The sequence below is a fragment of the Carlito syrichta genome, unplaced genomic scaffold, assembly GCF_000164805.1.
Source record: "Carlito syrichta isolate Samal-C Ts95f unplaced genomic scaffold, Tarsius_syrichta-2.0.1 Scaffold308121, whole genome shotgun sequence".
NCBI lineage: Eukaryota > Metazoa > Chordata > Mammalia > Primates > Tarsiidae > Carlito > Carlito syrichta.
This window is the reverse complement of record NW_007252217.1, coordinates 378,817-394,368: the sequence shown is the minus strand read 5'-3', so window position 1 is coordinate 394,368 and position 15,552 is coordinate 378,817. Positions and strand designations below refer to the sequence as shown.

General features: G+C 50.5%; 2 protein-coding genes across 5 annotated transcripts in view; both read left to right on the top strand.

Moving 5' to 3' along the window:
- The window catches only part of ATP5A1 (ATP synthase, H+ transporting, mitochondrial F1 complex, alpha subunit 1, cardiac muscle), a 28,653-nt gene extending 27,498 nt beyond the window's left edge, over positions 1-1,155 (top strand). For all 4 annotated transcript variants that reach the window (XM_021716037.1, XM_021716038.1, XM_008064988.1 and 1 more), the window contains 2 exons: positions 425-575; positions 939-1,155. In XM_021716037.1, coding sequence (XP_021571712.1) covers positions 425-575; positions 939-1,020 — 233 coding nt within the window. In that variant the 3' untranslated portion in view covers positions 1,021-1,155. The remainder of the gene's footprint in view (positions 1-424; positions 576-938) is intronic.
- Positions 1,156-6,586: 5,431 nt separating this feature from the next.
- Positions 6,587-15,552, top strand: part of PSTPIP2 (proline-serine-threonine phosphatase interacting protein 2) — a 56,051-nt gene continuing 47,085 nt past the window's right edge. Inside the window, exon 1 of the mRNA XM_021716040.1 lies at positions 6,587-6,639. Coding sequence (XP_021571715.1) covers positions 6,607-6,639 — 33 coding nt within the window. The 5' untranslated portion in view covers positions 6,587-6,606. The remainder of the gene's footprint in view (positions 6,640-15,552) is intronic.

Genomic DNA, 15,552 nt, shown 5'->3' with positions numbered 1-15,552 from the left:
ATTTATTGTAGAGATGAGGTCTCGCCAATTTGCCCAGGTGGGTCTCGAACCCGCGGGCTCAGGCAATCTACTCACCTCAGCCTCCCAAAGCACTAGATTACAGACTGAGCCACCAAGCCCGGCTGAATTTGGCGGATTTAAAAGAATGTTAGTATGCTTTGTTTTGCCAGATAATTTCAGCAGATTATTTATACCTAAAACAATGTAAGCATTGCCAGATTACAAACAGTGCTTTTGGGCTGTCCCCCTTCAAGGCTTGCAGATGAGAGAAAGAGAAAGTAGGTGGAGTTCCAGGTCATCAAGAGTGAAGACTGGGTGACTTACAGGGATATGTGAGCAGTTGGGAGAAAGGTCAGTGTCCTTGACCTTGGTACCATGGCATTTGATTGAGCAACTCACCTGGCATTCTTCTGTGTATTTTCAGCTCCTATGGCTATTGAGGAGCAGGTGGCTGTTATCTATGCGGGTGTCAGGGGATATCTGGACAAGTTGGAGCCCAGCAAGATCACCAAATTCGAGAATGCTTTCCTGTCTCATGTCATCAGCCAGCACCAGGCTTTGTTGGGCAATATTAGGTATGAACATTCTTAATGGCCTGTTTTTGTAAAGTTACATTTTTGTTGGACTCAGGCGATCCTTCCACCTCAGTCTTTCAAGTAGCTGGAACTGCAGGCGTGTGTCACCATCCCCAGTTAATTTTTTGATTTATTGTAGAGATGAGGTCTTGCCAAGTTGCCCAGGCTAGTCTTGAACCCCTGGGCTCAGGCAGTCCTCTTGCCTCAGCCTCCCAAGGCATCTGGGATTACAGGTGTGAGCCACCACACCCAGCTTAGAGTTACATTTTGAGATATAAAGTCTTGTTAAAATTCTTCAGTTAGGTTAGTCATTGAGAGTTATTCAGGTCAGAACTGATGAAATCTGCTTTTACTTCCAAACAGGGCTGATGGGAAGATCTCTGAAGAGTCAGATGCAAAGCTGAAAGAGATCGTAACCAATTTCTTGGCTGGATTTGAAGCATAAACTCCTATGGATTCCTATGAAATGCCAGTTTGTTTTTGTTGTTTATTCTAGTAAATCAGTTGCATTTGTAAAAGGATTACTCTCAGTCCCAATGTACAGATCACGGTAAAAATAAAGGTTCCATGTTGAGTGGGGTTTTTTGTGGTTTGTAGTCTTTTTTTTTTGAGTTGGAGTTTCACTCTATCACCCAGGCTGGAGTGCAGTGGCATGCTCATGGCCACCACAGCCTCAACCTGCTGGGCTCAGGTGATATTCTGTCTCAGCCTTCCAAGTAGCTGGAACCACAGGTGTGTACCACCATGCCCAGCTAATTTTTCTGGTTTATTGTAGAGATCAGGTCTTGCCATGTTGCTCAGGCTGGTCTTGCACCCTTGTGCTCAAGCAATCCTCTCACCTCTGCCTTTCAAAGTGCTGGGATTACTGGCATGAGCCACTGTACAGCCATGGTTTGTATTCCTTAAAACAGGTCACATTGTGGAATTGGTAAACATACTTCTTCACCTGTTTTACTTGTATATCAGTACAATCAGCAGGGCTAGATGGTTCAAAACTGAGGTCTTTGCTAGATTCAAGAGTGCTCTTCAATCAGAAATTTTTTGTTTGTTTTTGGTTTTGTTTTTTTTGAGTTGGAGTCTCACTCTGTCACCCAGATTGGACTGCTCCCGGCCACTGCAGCCTCGCCTGCTGGGCTCTGGCAATCCTTCTGCCTTAGCCTTCTGAGTAGCTGGAATTACAGGCTCGCGCTACCATGCCCGGTTGATTTTTTGATTTATTGTAGAGATGAGGTCTCGTCAAGTTGCCCAGGCGGGTCTCGAACCCGCAGGTTCAGGCAATCCACTCAACCTCAGCCTCCCAAAGCACGGGATTACAGTCTGAGCCACCGAGCCTGGCATATTCATAGAGAAATTTATGAAGGGGATAACTGAGTAAATGTGACAGATGGATAGGATTGAAGAACACAGCTGGCCTTTCTGCCCAGAAGGTCCTGTAGGTAGGAAAAGAACAGGATAGCTGAAATCCTCCAGAGAATGGACAGTTGCTAAGTGAAGTATGAGGATCGGGGACAAAAACAGCAGATAGAGTGCATGGAATGATAAAAACTTGTTAGCATCTTCTAGTGGTATGTCACAACCCTTTCTGAGCAGCAGTTCTTAATTTTTTTTACTAAGTAAAAGATTTGCTTTTGTCATCTAGGAGCTTAATTCACGTGTTAGAGTTCTCCAGAGAAATAGAACCAATAGTATGAATGTTTATATGTTTATAGACACACACACACACACACACACACACACACACCCCAGGGCCAGGTGGACAGGAGAGGACAGGCTGGAGATCTAAGGCCTCAGCTTTCAGCTGGCTGAGGTGCACCCATGTTGTGGAGGGTAATACGCTTCCCTGAGAAGCTACTGATTAAAATGTTAGTTAACATCTACAAATAGCTTCACAGCAGCATCCAGACTGGTGTTTGACCAAAACTTGGGTGCTGTAGTGTGATACTGTGATAGAATGAGAAGTTGATATTTTAGTCTTTTCATTTCTTGGCACTCAGATCCTAAAACTTGGAATCTAGGTTGTGGGAAGTGGCTGAGGATCCCTGGATAACCTTTAGATAGAGCCTTGTTGCCAGGGAAGCCAGTCATAAAATGAGAGGGAAGTGTTTTGTTTTTTAGAAAGCAGGAATTATTGAGAGGACAAAAGCTCCCACAGTGGAAGGGGGACCCAAGGGGGTTGCCCGGAAGTTTTTTTTTTTGCGTTGTCTCTTATCACTCAGGCTGGAGTGCAGTGGCATGCTCAACTGTCACCTCATCCTCAACTTGCTGGGCTCAGGCAATACCTCTGCCTCAGCCCTTCAATTAGTGGAACTATATTGGTGGCCACCACACCTGGCTAATTTTTTGATTTGTAGAGACCAGGTCTGGACAAATTGCCCAGGCTGGTCTTGAACCCCTGGGCTCAGGCAGTCCTCTTGCCTCTACCTCCCAAAGTGCTGGGATTGCAGGTGTGAGCTGCCGCACCTGTCAAGGGTTGGAACTTTAATGCTGTCCTCCCCACACTGGGGAGGGAGTTTGCAGGGTCATCAATTATACCTATGTGATGAAGACTATGTAGGAATCCAAATTGTTCCAAGGCTTCCAGGTTGCTGGGACTGGTGTGCTCAGTGGACATGGGCCCTCCAAGCCCCTCACATACCTTGCCCTATGCATATCTCCCATTGGCTGTTCCTGAGTCATTATTTTACAGAAAACCTGTAATCTAGGAAGCAAAATGCTGACTGGGTGCAGTGGCTCAAGCCTGCGATCCCAGCACTTTGGGAGGCCGAGTTGAGAGGACTGCTTGAGCCCAGGGTTTTGAGACCAGCCTGAACAACTTGGTTGAAACCTCGCTTTTACAATAAGTTAAGAAAAATTAGCCGGGCGTGGTGACGTATCCCTGTAGTTGCAGCTACTTGGAAGGCTGAGGCAGAAGGATCACCAGAGCCCAGCAGGTCGAGGCTGCAGTGGCTGTGAACGTGCCGCTGCACTCCAGTCTGGGTGACTGAGTGAGTCTCTGACTCAAAAATAGCTTTTCTGAGTTCAATGAACTGTTACAGCAAATGGTCAAACCTGAAGTGGTGTTGTGGGAACTAGTTACAGCATGCCTGTCAGAGCCCAGGTGCAGCGTGGATTTACAGTTTCACTGGAGTGCGGAAGGTCTTTGGGCACCGAGCCCTTAACCTGTGGGACATGAGGCTATTTCCAGGTAGTGTCAGAATTGAGTTAAACTGTGGAACACCCAGTTGTCTACAGAGAAATGGAGAGCTGCTTGATGTTGGAAAAACCCATACATCTGGTAGTGGCAGTGAAATACCAAGAGTGGTACGTGTACAGAAGAAAGAATGGTTGACTTTTCCTATGTATGTCACCCAATCAAGCTGACCCCAAACCACATCCATTTGTAGCGTTTTTTTCCTGTCAGGACAAGGTCTTGCTATGTTGCCACAGCTGGTCCCGAATCCCTGGCCGCAATCCTCTCACCTCAGCCTCCCAAAGTGCTAGGATTACAGGTGTGTGCCACCACACCCAGCCAGAAGTTGGTTTTATATAGAGGTAAATCTGAATATTTCAGCTCCGTGTAGTAAATGGCTCCTCTCCCACTTACCCGACATGGGGCCTTTGCCATATTTAAGTTTCACCGGTTCCTGGGTCTTTCTGGTTTCTAGTTTCTCCTTTTATTTATTTAACGTTATTTTGAATATGGGTCTCACTCTGTCGCCCAGGCTGGAGTGCAGTGGCATGATCACAGTTTACTGCAGCCTCTACCTCTTGGCTCAATCCTTCAACCTCAGCCTCCCAAGTGACTGGGACTACAGGCACACGCCACCTGCCTGGCTAATTTTTTGTTGAGATGAGGTCTTGCTCTGTTGCCTAGGCTGATCTCAAACTCCTGGGCTCAAGCAGTCCTCCCCCCTTGGCCTCCCAAAGTGCTGGGATTATAGGTGTAAACCACCGCACCTGGCCAAGGAATTTGTTTCTTAGAATTACAGGGGTTGAGAAGCACAAGGTCAAGAGGCTGAATCTGGTGAGGGTCTTCTTGCTGGGACTTTGTTGAGTCTGGAGGCCACACAGGGCATCACACGGAGAGGGGCTGAGCGTGCTGGCTCTGATCTCTCTTATAATACAGCCATCAGCCATCGGTCTCACTGATGACCTGGTCACCTTTTTTTTTTTTTTGAGTTGGAGTCTCTCTCTGTCACCCAGACTAGAGTGCAGTGGCATGCTCACAGCCACTGCAGCCTTGACCTGCTGGGCTCAGGCAATTCTCCGCCTCAGCCTTCTAAGTAGCTGGAAATATAGGCATGTGCCACCACATCTGGCTAATATTTTTGGTTTATTGTAGAGACAAGGTCTCACCAAGTTCCCCCAGGGTAGTCTTGAGCCCCTGAGCTCAGGCAGTCCTCTCACCTCTGTCTCCCAAAGTGCTGAGCGTACAGGCGTGAGCCATCTCACTCAGCCTAGTCACCTTGTAAAGGCCCCACCTCTCAAAACTGGCACATTGGAGATAAATTCCATCCGTTTGAAAGGGACACTCAATCCATAGCATGCAGGACATGTCCTCACTTGCTGATAATCATCATAAACAGTTGACTTGTCTTTTTATTCATAGTACACGTCCCAGTGATGAGCTTTATTTAATAAAAGAGCAATGAATAATATTTTCCGGCAGTGTGGACAACTGTTTGCAATCTGCAATTTTGCCACCAGGTGGTGGAAGGGGGTTAAAATGCAGGGCTTTGGGGGGTGCTGTGTCACAAAAATCAAGAAGTGTGCGAACCATAAGCACTTGGGATAATTTCTAAAACTTTAAAAATAATGCATGTATTAAAAAAGCTAGATGTAGACAAGTGTATCCAAAACATTTGACCCAAATACTTAACAACTTTCAGGAAAAATCTTGGTGCTATCTTCTGCTCTGTCACCCAGGCTGGAGTGTAGTGGCAAGTTCATGGCCAACACAGCCTCAATTTGCTGGGCTCAGGCATCCTTCAGCCTCACCATCCCAAGTGGCTGGGACCTACAGGTGCGAGCCACCATGCCCGGCTAACTTTTTTAGTTTGTTGTAGAGATGAGTTCTCTCCAAGTTGCCCAGGCAACTCTCCAACTCCTGGGCTCAGGCAGTCCTCTCACCCCTGCCTCCCAAGGTGCTGGGATTCCAGGCGTGAGCCACTGTGCCATGCTATCTTTTTTGTTTTGTTTTGTTTTTGTTTTTTTGAGTCAGAATCTCACTCTCGTCCAGGCTGGAGTTCAGTGGCATGATCACAGTCACCGCAGCCTCGACCTGCTGGGTTCAGGCAAGCTTTCCATCTCAGCCTTTCAAGTAGCTGGAACCACAGGCACAGGCCACCATGCTCGGCTAGTTTTTCTTGATTTATTGTAGAGATGAGGTCTCACCATGTTGCCCAGGCTGGTCTTGAACCCGTGGGCTCAGGCAGTCCTCTCATCTCGGGATCCCAAAGTGCTGGGATTATAGTCATGAGCCACCGCATCCCGCCGGCTGTCTGTTTTTTTAAAGGCTTGGAGTGCAGTGGCCCAATCACAGCTCACTGTAACCTCGACCTCCTGGACTCAAGTGATCCTCTCGCCTCAGCCTCCCGAATAGCAGGGACTACAGGCTCGCGTGCTGCCACGCCCGGCTGATTTTTAATTTTAATTTTTGTGGGGCAGGGTTTCACTATGTTGCCTAGGCCTCAAGGGATCCTCCTGCCTCGACTACTCAAAGCTCTGGGATCACAGGCGTCATCACGGCCTCCCGCATTAGCCTGCAGATCGCCGCTTGGCGCCGCGGGGCTGTAAGCGGGCCTGGGTCCTCCCCCCTCCCCTGCCGCACCCCTGTCCGGGAGCGCGCGGGCCCCTCTCCAGGTCCCCCGCGCGGAGGCGGGGGAGGGGGGGCGGTGCAGGGCGCCGCTCGGGCAGTCGGAATCGGGCGTGGCTTAGGATTGGGCGCCTCCCCGAGCGCCGGAGCAGGGAGCCAGGACTGCGGGACGCGGGCGGTGAGAGTCAGGCCCCGGGGCGCCGCCTGGCAGCTCCGCGAGCTCGGATTCGCGCCGGCATGACGGGCTCGCTGTTCAAGGGAAACTTCTGGGTGAGTCGCTCCGGCGCCACTTGGTGACCGCGCGCTCGGGCGTCCGGCGGGGTGCGGGGTGACGCGGTCCCTCGGTCCTGGCCCTGGGGCCCCGCGTGTTGCGAGTCCCCGGACCACGGGCCATCCCCTGCTGCGCGCGTCTCCAGCCGCGCCGGCCCCTGAGGACGGGGGCAGCCGGGGACTCCCGAGAGTCCCAAGGGAGGGAGAGACCCCGGGGAGGAGCGACCCGTCCGGGACGGTCGCCGCTGGCCCCAGGCCGAGCCGCAGGAGGCCTGGAGGGCCCCGGGCAGGGCCCGAGCGCTTCCTTGGCTGACAGCGGGCGTCCCGGCGTGACCTCTGCTAGGAAACCCGCGCTCAGAGGGGCTCCCCTTGCTGGAGCTCTGCCCTGTCTCCTGAGCTCCTCCTCAGGCCATCCCCGGCACATCGGGATACCCCAGGGTCCATGTGGTCACTCCAGGGAATCTGTAACCCTACGTACGAGCTGATGGGACCGGCCCAGTCTGGAGGCAGCAGGTCTGCCTGTCCCTTCCTCTGTCCAGTCCTCTTTGCCGGTTCCTTCACTCCCCAGGGGCTCCGCAAGGGTCCAGGTCACCTTGTTCAGTGGAACTGCACTCCTTTAAGACAGGAGCAGGTGCTGGGGCCGGTGGCTCATGCCTGTGATCCCAGCACTTTGGAAGGCTGAGGCAGGAGGATCCCTTCAGTCCGGGAGTTGGAGATCAGCCTGGGCAACATAGCAACACCTCCTCTATACAAAAAAAAATTTAAAAAGTAACTGGGCATCGTCGCACGCGCCTGTAGTCCCAGCCACTCGAAAGGCTGAGGTGGGAGGACTGCCTGAGCCCAACAGGTGGAGGCTGTGGCTACTGCACTCAAGCCTGGGCAACAGAGTGAGACCCAGACTTAAAAACAAAAACAAACAAATATACAAATAAAAACAGGAGCAGGAAGTGCAGCCTCAAAGTTGACCCACAGCTGCCAGGAAGCCCCCAGCCCTTACTTGGGGGTCCCACTACCCCCCCCTTAGTCACAGCTGCCTCGTCATCCCTCTCCCCCTGGGCGGAGAAACCTGGCTGGAGCCCTCAGGGGTGCAATGTAGACTCCACCTGTGAGGCTCCTCGCTGGAGTATCTGGGGTCCCCTAGGGCACTGCCCTCTGAAGGGGTGGGGCTGAGCCACCTCTCAGAGTGGCCAGAACCTCACAGCTGGCCCTCAGGGGAGTCCTGGGAATTGCCAGGTGGAGTGCAGGGCTTGGGGGGTCCTGCGGGGGGCACTGCAGAGGAAGCCCTGTGTTTAGTGAGCTGGAGAATGAGGTACAGGCCAGAAACTGGGTCTCAGGAAGAAACTAGCTTGCTAGGGAGGAGGACGATGAGGAGGCAGAAGCATAGGCAACACTCAGCCCAGGTGTAGTGCCAGCAAAGCCTTTGCCCAGCCCCCACCCCCCAGCACCAGGCCAAGGTTGCAGGATGAGGTCTCGGTGGAAGGCGGTGCCTGGGAGGGGACAGGGCACCTGACAGAGGGGTTGGAAGTACTTTCTTTTTTTTTTTTTTTGGAGTCAGAGTCTCACTGTGGTCCAGGCTGGAGTGCAGTGGCACGTTCTTGGCCACCGCAGCCTCGACCTACTGGGCTCAAGCAATCCTTCCACCTCAGCTTTCCAAGTAGCTGAAGTCACAGGCACGCCACCACACCCAGCTAATTTTTTGATTTATTGTAGAAACAAGGTCTTGTCAAGTTGCCCAGGCTGGTCTCAAACCTGCCAGCTCAATCAATCCTCTCGTGTCTGCCTCCCAAAGTGCTGGGATGACAGGCACGAGCCACCACACCCGGCCCATATTTTTTTTTTTTATTTTTTTGAGCAGGAATCTCACTCTGCCACCCAGGCTGGAGAGCAGTGGCACGCTCCTGGCTACCGCAGCCTTGACTTACTGGGCTCAGACAATCCTTCTGTCTCAGCCTTCCAAGTAGCTGGAACAACAGGCACACGCCATCTGTAGTCAGCTACTCGGAAGGCTGAGGCAGAAGGATCGCCTGAGCCCAGGAGATCGAGGCTATGGTGAGCTGTGATGGCGCCACTGCACTCCAGCCAGGATGAGAGAGTGAGACACTTACTCAAAAAAAAAAAAAAAAGGATTACACTTGTAATCCCACCATTTTGAGAAGCCTAGGTGGGAGGATTGCTTGAGCTCTTGTGTTCAAGAACAGCCTGAGTGACAGAGTGAGACCTCTGACTCAAAATTTTTTTTAAATGGTTATAATCACAGCATCCATTCCATAGGACTGGTGTGCGGGTTTAATACAGTTCCTGGCACATGGAGAGCACCTATTGTTACTAGCAGCACAGAAGTGACAGTTAAAATAAGTAGGTGACAGCTACCAAGGAGAAAGAAGGAAGAGACAAGACGTCTACAAAGAAGCACTCCTGGCAAATGCCTGTGTCTATGGAGGAGGAGACAGGTGGAAAAATGGAGGGAAAAGTGGGGAAACGACCAGAAGGAGCAGCACAGGCTGAGAGCACTGTCTTCCAAGGAAGCAGGGAGACCTTGACTCCCTTAGGTCCACGTGCTGGAAAAGGCATGAGTCAACTCACACTTTATAAATAACCTTGTTTAAATGCTCCATGAAAATATTGGGTTAAAGGAATCTTTTGGTGGGTCTATTTCAAAAGGAACTGATCAGTGTGTTTTAAAACTGGGATCCTGGCTGGGTGCTGTGGCTCATGCCTGTAATTTTAGCACTTTGGAAGGCCAAGGCGAGAGGTTTGCCTATGCCCACGGGTTCGAGACCAGCCTGGGCAACTTGGTGAGATCTCATCTCTACAATAAATCAAAAAATCAGCCAGGTGTGGTGGTGTGTGCCTGTAGTTCCAGCTACTTGGAGGGCTGTGTGCCTGAGCCCAGCAGTAAGTGTGCCACTACCCTCCAGTCTAGGTGACAGAGTGAGACTCCGACTAAAATAATAAATAAGTAAAGATAAGTGAATAAAACTGGGATGAGTCCCAAATGCGTGGGCCTGATTTCAGTGCCAGCTGCATGTTGCCATTCTCCACCTTCTGGTTGCGACTTCTTTGTTCCGTGTGGTTAATTGACAGTGCCTTGTCAGAATAAGGTGGTAACCACAGCCAGGGCTTCCAGAACTCCAGGGAAACGTCAGGGCCACAGTGAGGATGAATTCCAGTCATGGACACGACCAGACACAGGTGTCCTTCAGACATGGACATGCACAGGTGGCCGAGAACCTGCCCCAGGGGAGGTGGATCAGAGCGGGGTTCTCACACCTGGGGATTTCCTGACTGGTCACCTGGGCGTGAGGCGGTCCTTCCCGATCCCACAGCTTCCTGGTTGCTGTCCCAGGCTCTTGGTGCCTGGGAAGGGTGGGGCCTTTCCCTGCCTGGGGACCGGCTGAGCTGGCTCACTGCTCTCTGTCTAAGCCGGTGTTTCTTTGCTGCAGACCTTTGACCAGATTGGAATCTGTCGATCTAGAGCTTTGCAGTGTGAGCTGGTGCTGTGTCCGGTTTTGCTCATGGCTTTTCTCTCTACAGCTGTCCCCTGGCACCTGTACAACCCCGCAGATGCCCAAATCCATGGGTGTTCAAGTCCTTCATGCAAAATGACATACTGTTTGCATATAACCTCTGCAACCCACCTGTATATTTTAAATCTTTTCTAGATTACATATAACATCTAATACAATTTTTTTTCTTTTGTTTTTTGATATTTTGGGGTTTTTTGTTTGTTTGTTTGTTTATTTTTTTAGTTGGGGTCTCATTCTGTCTCCCAGGCTTGAGTGCAGTGGCACAATCATGGCCACTGCAGCCTCGACCTCTTGGACTCAGGTGATCCTCCCACCTCAGTCTCTTGAATAGCTGGGACTACAGGCATATGCCACCGCATATGGCTAATTTTTTAAATTTTTTGTAGAGATGAGGTCTTGCTATGCTGCCACACTGGTCTCAAACTCCTGGACTCAAGCCACAGCCTTGACCTCTTGGGCTCAGGTGATCCTCTGACCTTGGCCTCCCAAAGTGCTGGGATGACAAATGTAAGCCACTGCACTTGGCCTTGTTTTTGTCTTTGAGTTGGGGTCTCACTCTGTCACCCAGGCTGGAGTGCGGTGTCACCATGACAGGTCACCACAGCCTTGACCTCCTGGGCTCTAGGGATTCTGCCACCTCAGCTCATACAACATTAATACCATGTAAATAACTGTTACACTGTTGTGTTTTTTATTGTTGTATTTTGGGGGGAATATTTTCCTTCTGCAGTTGGTTGAATCCCTGGCTGTGGCTGTGGATGGCAGACTGTATGGTGCTCTAGCTCTAGGGAAGGGTGGGGAGTGCCATATGTATATATGGCAGAGAGAGAGAGGGAAAGAGAGACAGAGAAGAAAAGAAAGAGAGGTGATCACAACAGACTCCATACTGACCCCAAGTGATATTTTATACCACGTTTGGGCTGTTGCTATAATTTTTTTTTTTTTTTTTGAGTTGGAATCTCACTTCATCACCCAGGCTAGAGTGCAGTGGCACACTCATGGCCACCCCAGCATCAACCTGATGGGCTCAGGTGTTCCTTCAGCCTCAGCCTTCCAAGTAGTTGGAACTACAGACACATATTACCACACCTGGCTAATTTTTAAAATTTTCTGTGCAGATGAGGTCTCACCAAGTTGCCCAGGCTGTTCTCAAACCCGTGGGCTCAGGCAATCCTCTCACCTCAACCTCCCAAAGTGCTGGGTTTACAGGCTTGAGCCACCACGCCCAGCTTGTTGTTCTAATTTTTTTTTTTTTTTTTGAGTTGGAATCTTGCTCTGTTGCCTACGCTGGAGTGCGGTGGCATACTCATGGCCACCCCAGCGTCCACCTGCTGAGCTTTGGTGATCCCTCTGTCTCAGCCTTCCAAGTAGCCAGAACTACAGTATACACTTTTCTAAGCTAATTTTTCACTTATTGTAGAGACGAGGTCTCGCCAAGTTACCTGGGCTGGTCTCGAACCTGTGGGCTCAGGCAATCCACTCACCTCAGCCTCCCAAAGTGCTGGGATTGCAGGCTGAGTCATCAAGCCTGGCCCTGTTGTTCTAATTTTTAAACACTCTCTTGGATTTTATTAAAAGAAAAATGTGAGACAAATTAAAGTTGGCAGAGTTTATTTGGGCAAATAAATGATGTAGGATTGGGCAGCACCCTGAGTCGGCAAAGGTTCAGAGAGCTCCGCCCAGGAATGAAGGACAGGCAGGACTCACAGACAGAAAGAGGAAGGGGCACAGAGTCAGGTCTCCGGCCTGGTGTGGTGGCTGCCTTATTTGCGTTGTATGAGCATATGCAGCTGGGAGGGGCTGACTGCGCAGCTGCTGTGGTTGGTGGAAACGCAGCTACTTGGTACAATAATCCACTCCTTGAGGCTGCTGTCTTATTTCATCCGAGTTGGGCTGCAGCTGTCTATTATGGAGGCTACGTTAGGCCCAGTTCCCCTAGCCAGTCTGGTCCCTGCAGTGCACCTGTTCGCAGTCGTCCCACCTGGTGGCAAAGGGCAGGTGGAGTTGTGAACATGATCCTCTCTGTAATTCATTCTTCCTGGAGCAGCCAGAGGGAGCCCTCTTTAAAGCAACTGTCAAAATCCCTTTACCTTGCTTCATCTTCTTAAAAAGTTAGATAGGTATAGGACCCGTCTTGTAAGGAAAACAAGAAATTCATATTAAAATACATGAAACATTGCCGGTCTCAGTGACCTTCACCTGTAATCCCAGCTCTTTGGGAGGCGGAGATGAGAGGATTGCCTGAGCCCAGGGGTCTGAGACAAGCCTGGGCAACTTGGCAAGACCTCATCACTACAATAAATCAAAAAATTAGCCAGGCGTGGTGGCACACATCTGTGGTTCCAATTACTTGGAAGTCTGAGGCAGAAGGATTGCTTAAGTCCAGCAGGTTGAGGCTGTGGTGGCCGTGTGCATGCCCCTGCACTCCAGCCTGGGCAACAGTGAGACTCAAACTAGAAAAAAAAGCATATATATATGTGTGTGTGTGTAAAATGTATATACATATAAAACATATATAAACTATATATATAACACCAGAGAGAGTGAATATTTGTTTATTTTTGCTGTATTTCCTCTTTTACAAATATAAGTATTTAAAAATGATGAACTGGGCACCCTGGCTCACACCTGTAATCCCAGCACCGTGGGAGACTGAGGCAGGAGGATTGCTTGGGGCCAGGAGTTTGAGTCTAGCCTGGGCAACATAGCAAGACCCTGTCTCTAAAAAAAAATTTTTTTTTTAACTATCCAGCACTGTGGCTCGTACCTGTAGTCCCAGCTACTTGAGAGGCTGAGAAGGGAGAATTGCTTGTGCCTAGGAGGTCAAGGATGCAGTGAGCTATGATCATGCCACTGCACTCCAGCCGGTGCAATAGAGCAAGATCCTGTCTCTCTCTCTAAAAAAAAAAAAGAAAAGAAAAAGATGTATTTCTTGTCATTGACTATACGTTTGAATACATCATCTTGTACACACATACCATCCTATGCTTGCATGTAGCTGTGTGTATGAGTCACGTGTTCTGATATCTAATCGGGGCATAGGCAGGGAGGGACAGTCTTGAGTTCTCAGACTTCTGCGCTGGCCATTCCTGGGTTTGAGTCCCAGCTTGGCCCCTTTCATGCTGAGGGATGTTTGTGCCCTGCTTAGATAAGTCAGCCTCTCAGCTTTGCATCCTACATAATTGAATATGTGTGTGCATTCTGAAACACTTTATGCAGTTACATTTGTTGGCCTAATCTTTTCTCATTTCCTCTGTTATGCATCCAGGTTCTCTGTGGCCAGAGTTTTACCCAATATTTAATTGTCAGCTGGGCGTGGTGGTGCGTACCTGTAGTCCCAGCTTCTTGGGAGTCTGAGGCAGGAGGATCACTTGAACCTGTGAGTTGGAGGCTGCAGTGAACTAAGAATGCTGCTGCACTGAAGCCACTACACTCCAGCCTGGATAACACAGCAAGCCCCCATATCTAAGATATATATATATATATATAAAATTGTTTAATATATATATTTGTCTTTTGTATACATGGGCTTATAGTACTCTGACATTTGCAGAAGCCAGAGATACTATGGACCTGCAAAGTCAAGAGCTGGACCCCTGCCCTGTGGGGCTCACCCTCTTGTTAAGGGAGCAAACACCAGAAACAGACTGACCTGCTCTCCCTCAGGCTGAAGGGAGAGGTTAGCTGGGCAGGTCTGGCGGGGTGAGTGCTTTGGGGTTCCAGTCCCTAGAGTGCTCACAGGGCGCTGGGCAAGCCATGAGATGGGGAAATCTGTGTTTTGGGAACAGCTCTCCAGCAGTTGGTGTGGTACGGGTTGTGTGAGGGGGAATACTTGCTCAGCTGCTTAGGGTGGGGACTGAGCCCCCACCCTTCCTGGAGGTCAAGCCGCCCACTTCCCCTTTCTGAGGGGCAAGGGTTTAACTAACGTCCCAGCTCAGTCTTGCCAAGTGAGGGCTGTTGGAGATAGTCGTCACAGCCTTTCCTCTCTACTTTTGCCCCACAGTGCTCAGTCTCCGCTTCAATTTGAACTTTCCTATTTAAAGAATAACTGTGCCGGGTGCAGTGGCTCAAGTCTGTAATCCCAGCACTTTTGGAGGCAGAAGCAAGAGGATTGCCTGAGCCCAGGAGTTCAAGACCAACCTGGGCAACTTGGCGAGACAGCGTCTCTACAATAAATCAAAAAATTAGCTGGGCATGGTGGCGTGCACCTTTAGTTCTACCTATTTGGAAGGCTGAGGCAGAAGGATGGCCTGAGCCCAGCAGACCGAGGCTGTGGTGAGCCGTGATTGTACCACTGTACTCCAGGCTGGGGAACAGAGTGAGACCCTGACTCAAAATAATAATAATAATGATGATAATGATAATTGTTGGAAAGGATGGGGTCATTAGAGGCCACAGATGTCTGAAATCCCTAGCAATATGATATCTGAGTCCCTCCTCTGAGCCCAGCTTTGGTGGCCTTGCCTCTTGGAAAGTTATACCCTTTGTTATCAAACCCAGACACTGTTTTCTCTGTCCTGGGAGTTGCAGACCTGCCCTGTGGGACCTGAATTAGGGCTTGATCAGACCTCAGCTCTCAGGAATACAGGGTGTGCATTCAGGCTCTCGTCGCCCTTCTGCTGATGGTGGACACGAACACCACGGCCTGTCCTGGGGCTGTCTGTCCCAGGCAGGGATTTTCTTATCTACCTGTCCTGTGTAAGAGACCTAGACCCTGACCGGCCATGGGCCAGGGCCACTGTCTTGCTGACAGGCCTCTCCCTGGTTGTCCCAGGCTGGCTGTCCCTCCTTGGGCCAGGTGGGCAAAAAGTGTGTGGGTAAGAAACCTTGGCACCCTTCCCAGATGCGCTCAGCTCCAAGGCAGCAGATGAGCTGAAGATTCAAGGCACCTGCCTGCGAGCACAGACCTCCCTGCGGAAACTAAACAGAAAGGTTCCAGGGCCAAGGGCTTGCACTGGACACCTGTCTGCTCTCAGGGGGCAAAGAAAGAGTTCCATGTGCCAGGAGTGTTGGCTCACGCCTGTAGTCCCAGCACTTTGGGAGGCTGGGGCAAGAGGATTGCTTGAGGCCAGGTGTTCAAGACTAGCCTGGGCAACATAGCAAGACTCCATCGCTAAAAAAAAAGAAAGAAAGAGCTGGGCTCGGTGGCTCAGCCTGTAATCCCATGCTTTGGGAGGCTGAGTTGAGTGGATTGCCTGAGCCCGCAGGTTTGAGACCCGCCTGGGCAACTTCCGAGCCCTCATCTCTACAATTTAAAAAAAAAAAAAAAATCAGCCGGGCATGGTAGCGTGTGCCTGTAATTCCAGCTACTCGGAAGGCTGAGGCAGAAGGATCGCCAGAGCCCAGCAGGTTGAGGCTGCAGTGGCCGGGAGTGGCCACTGCCCCC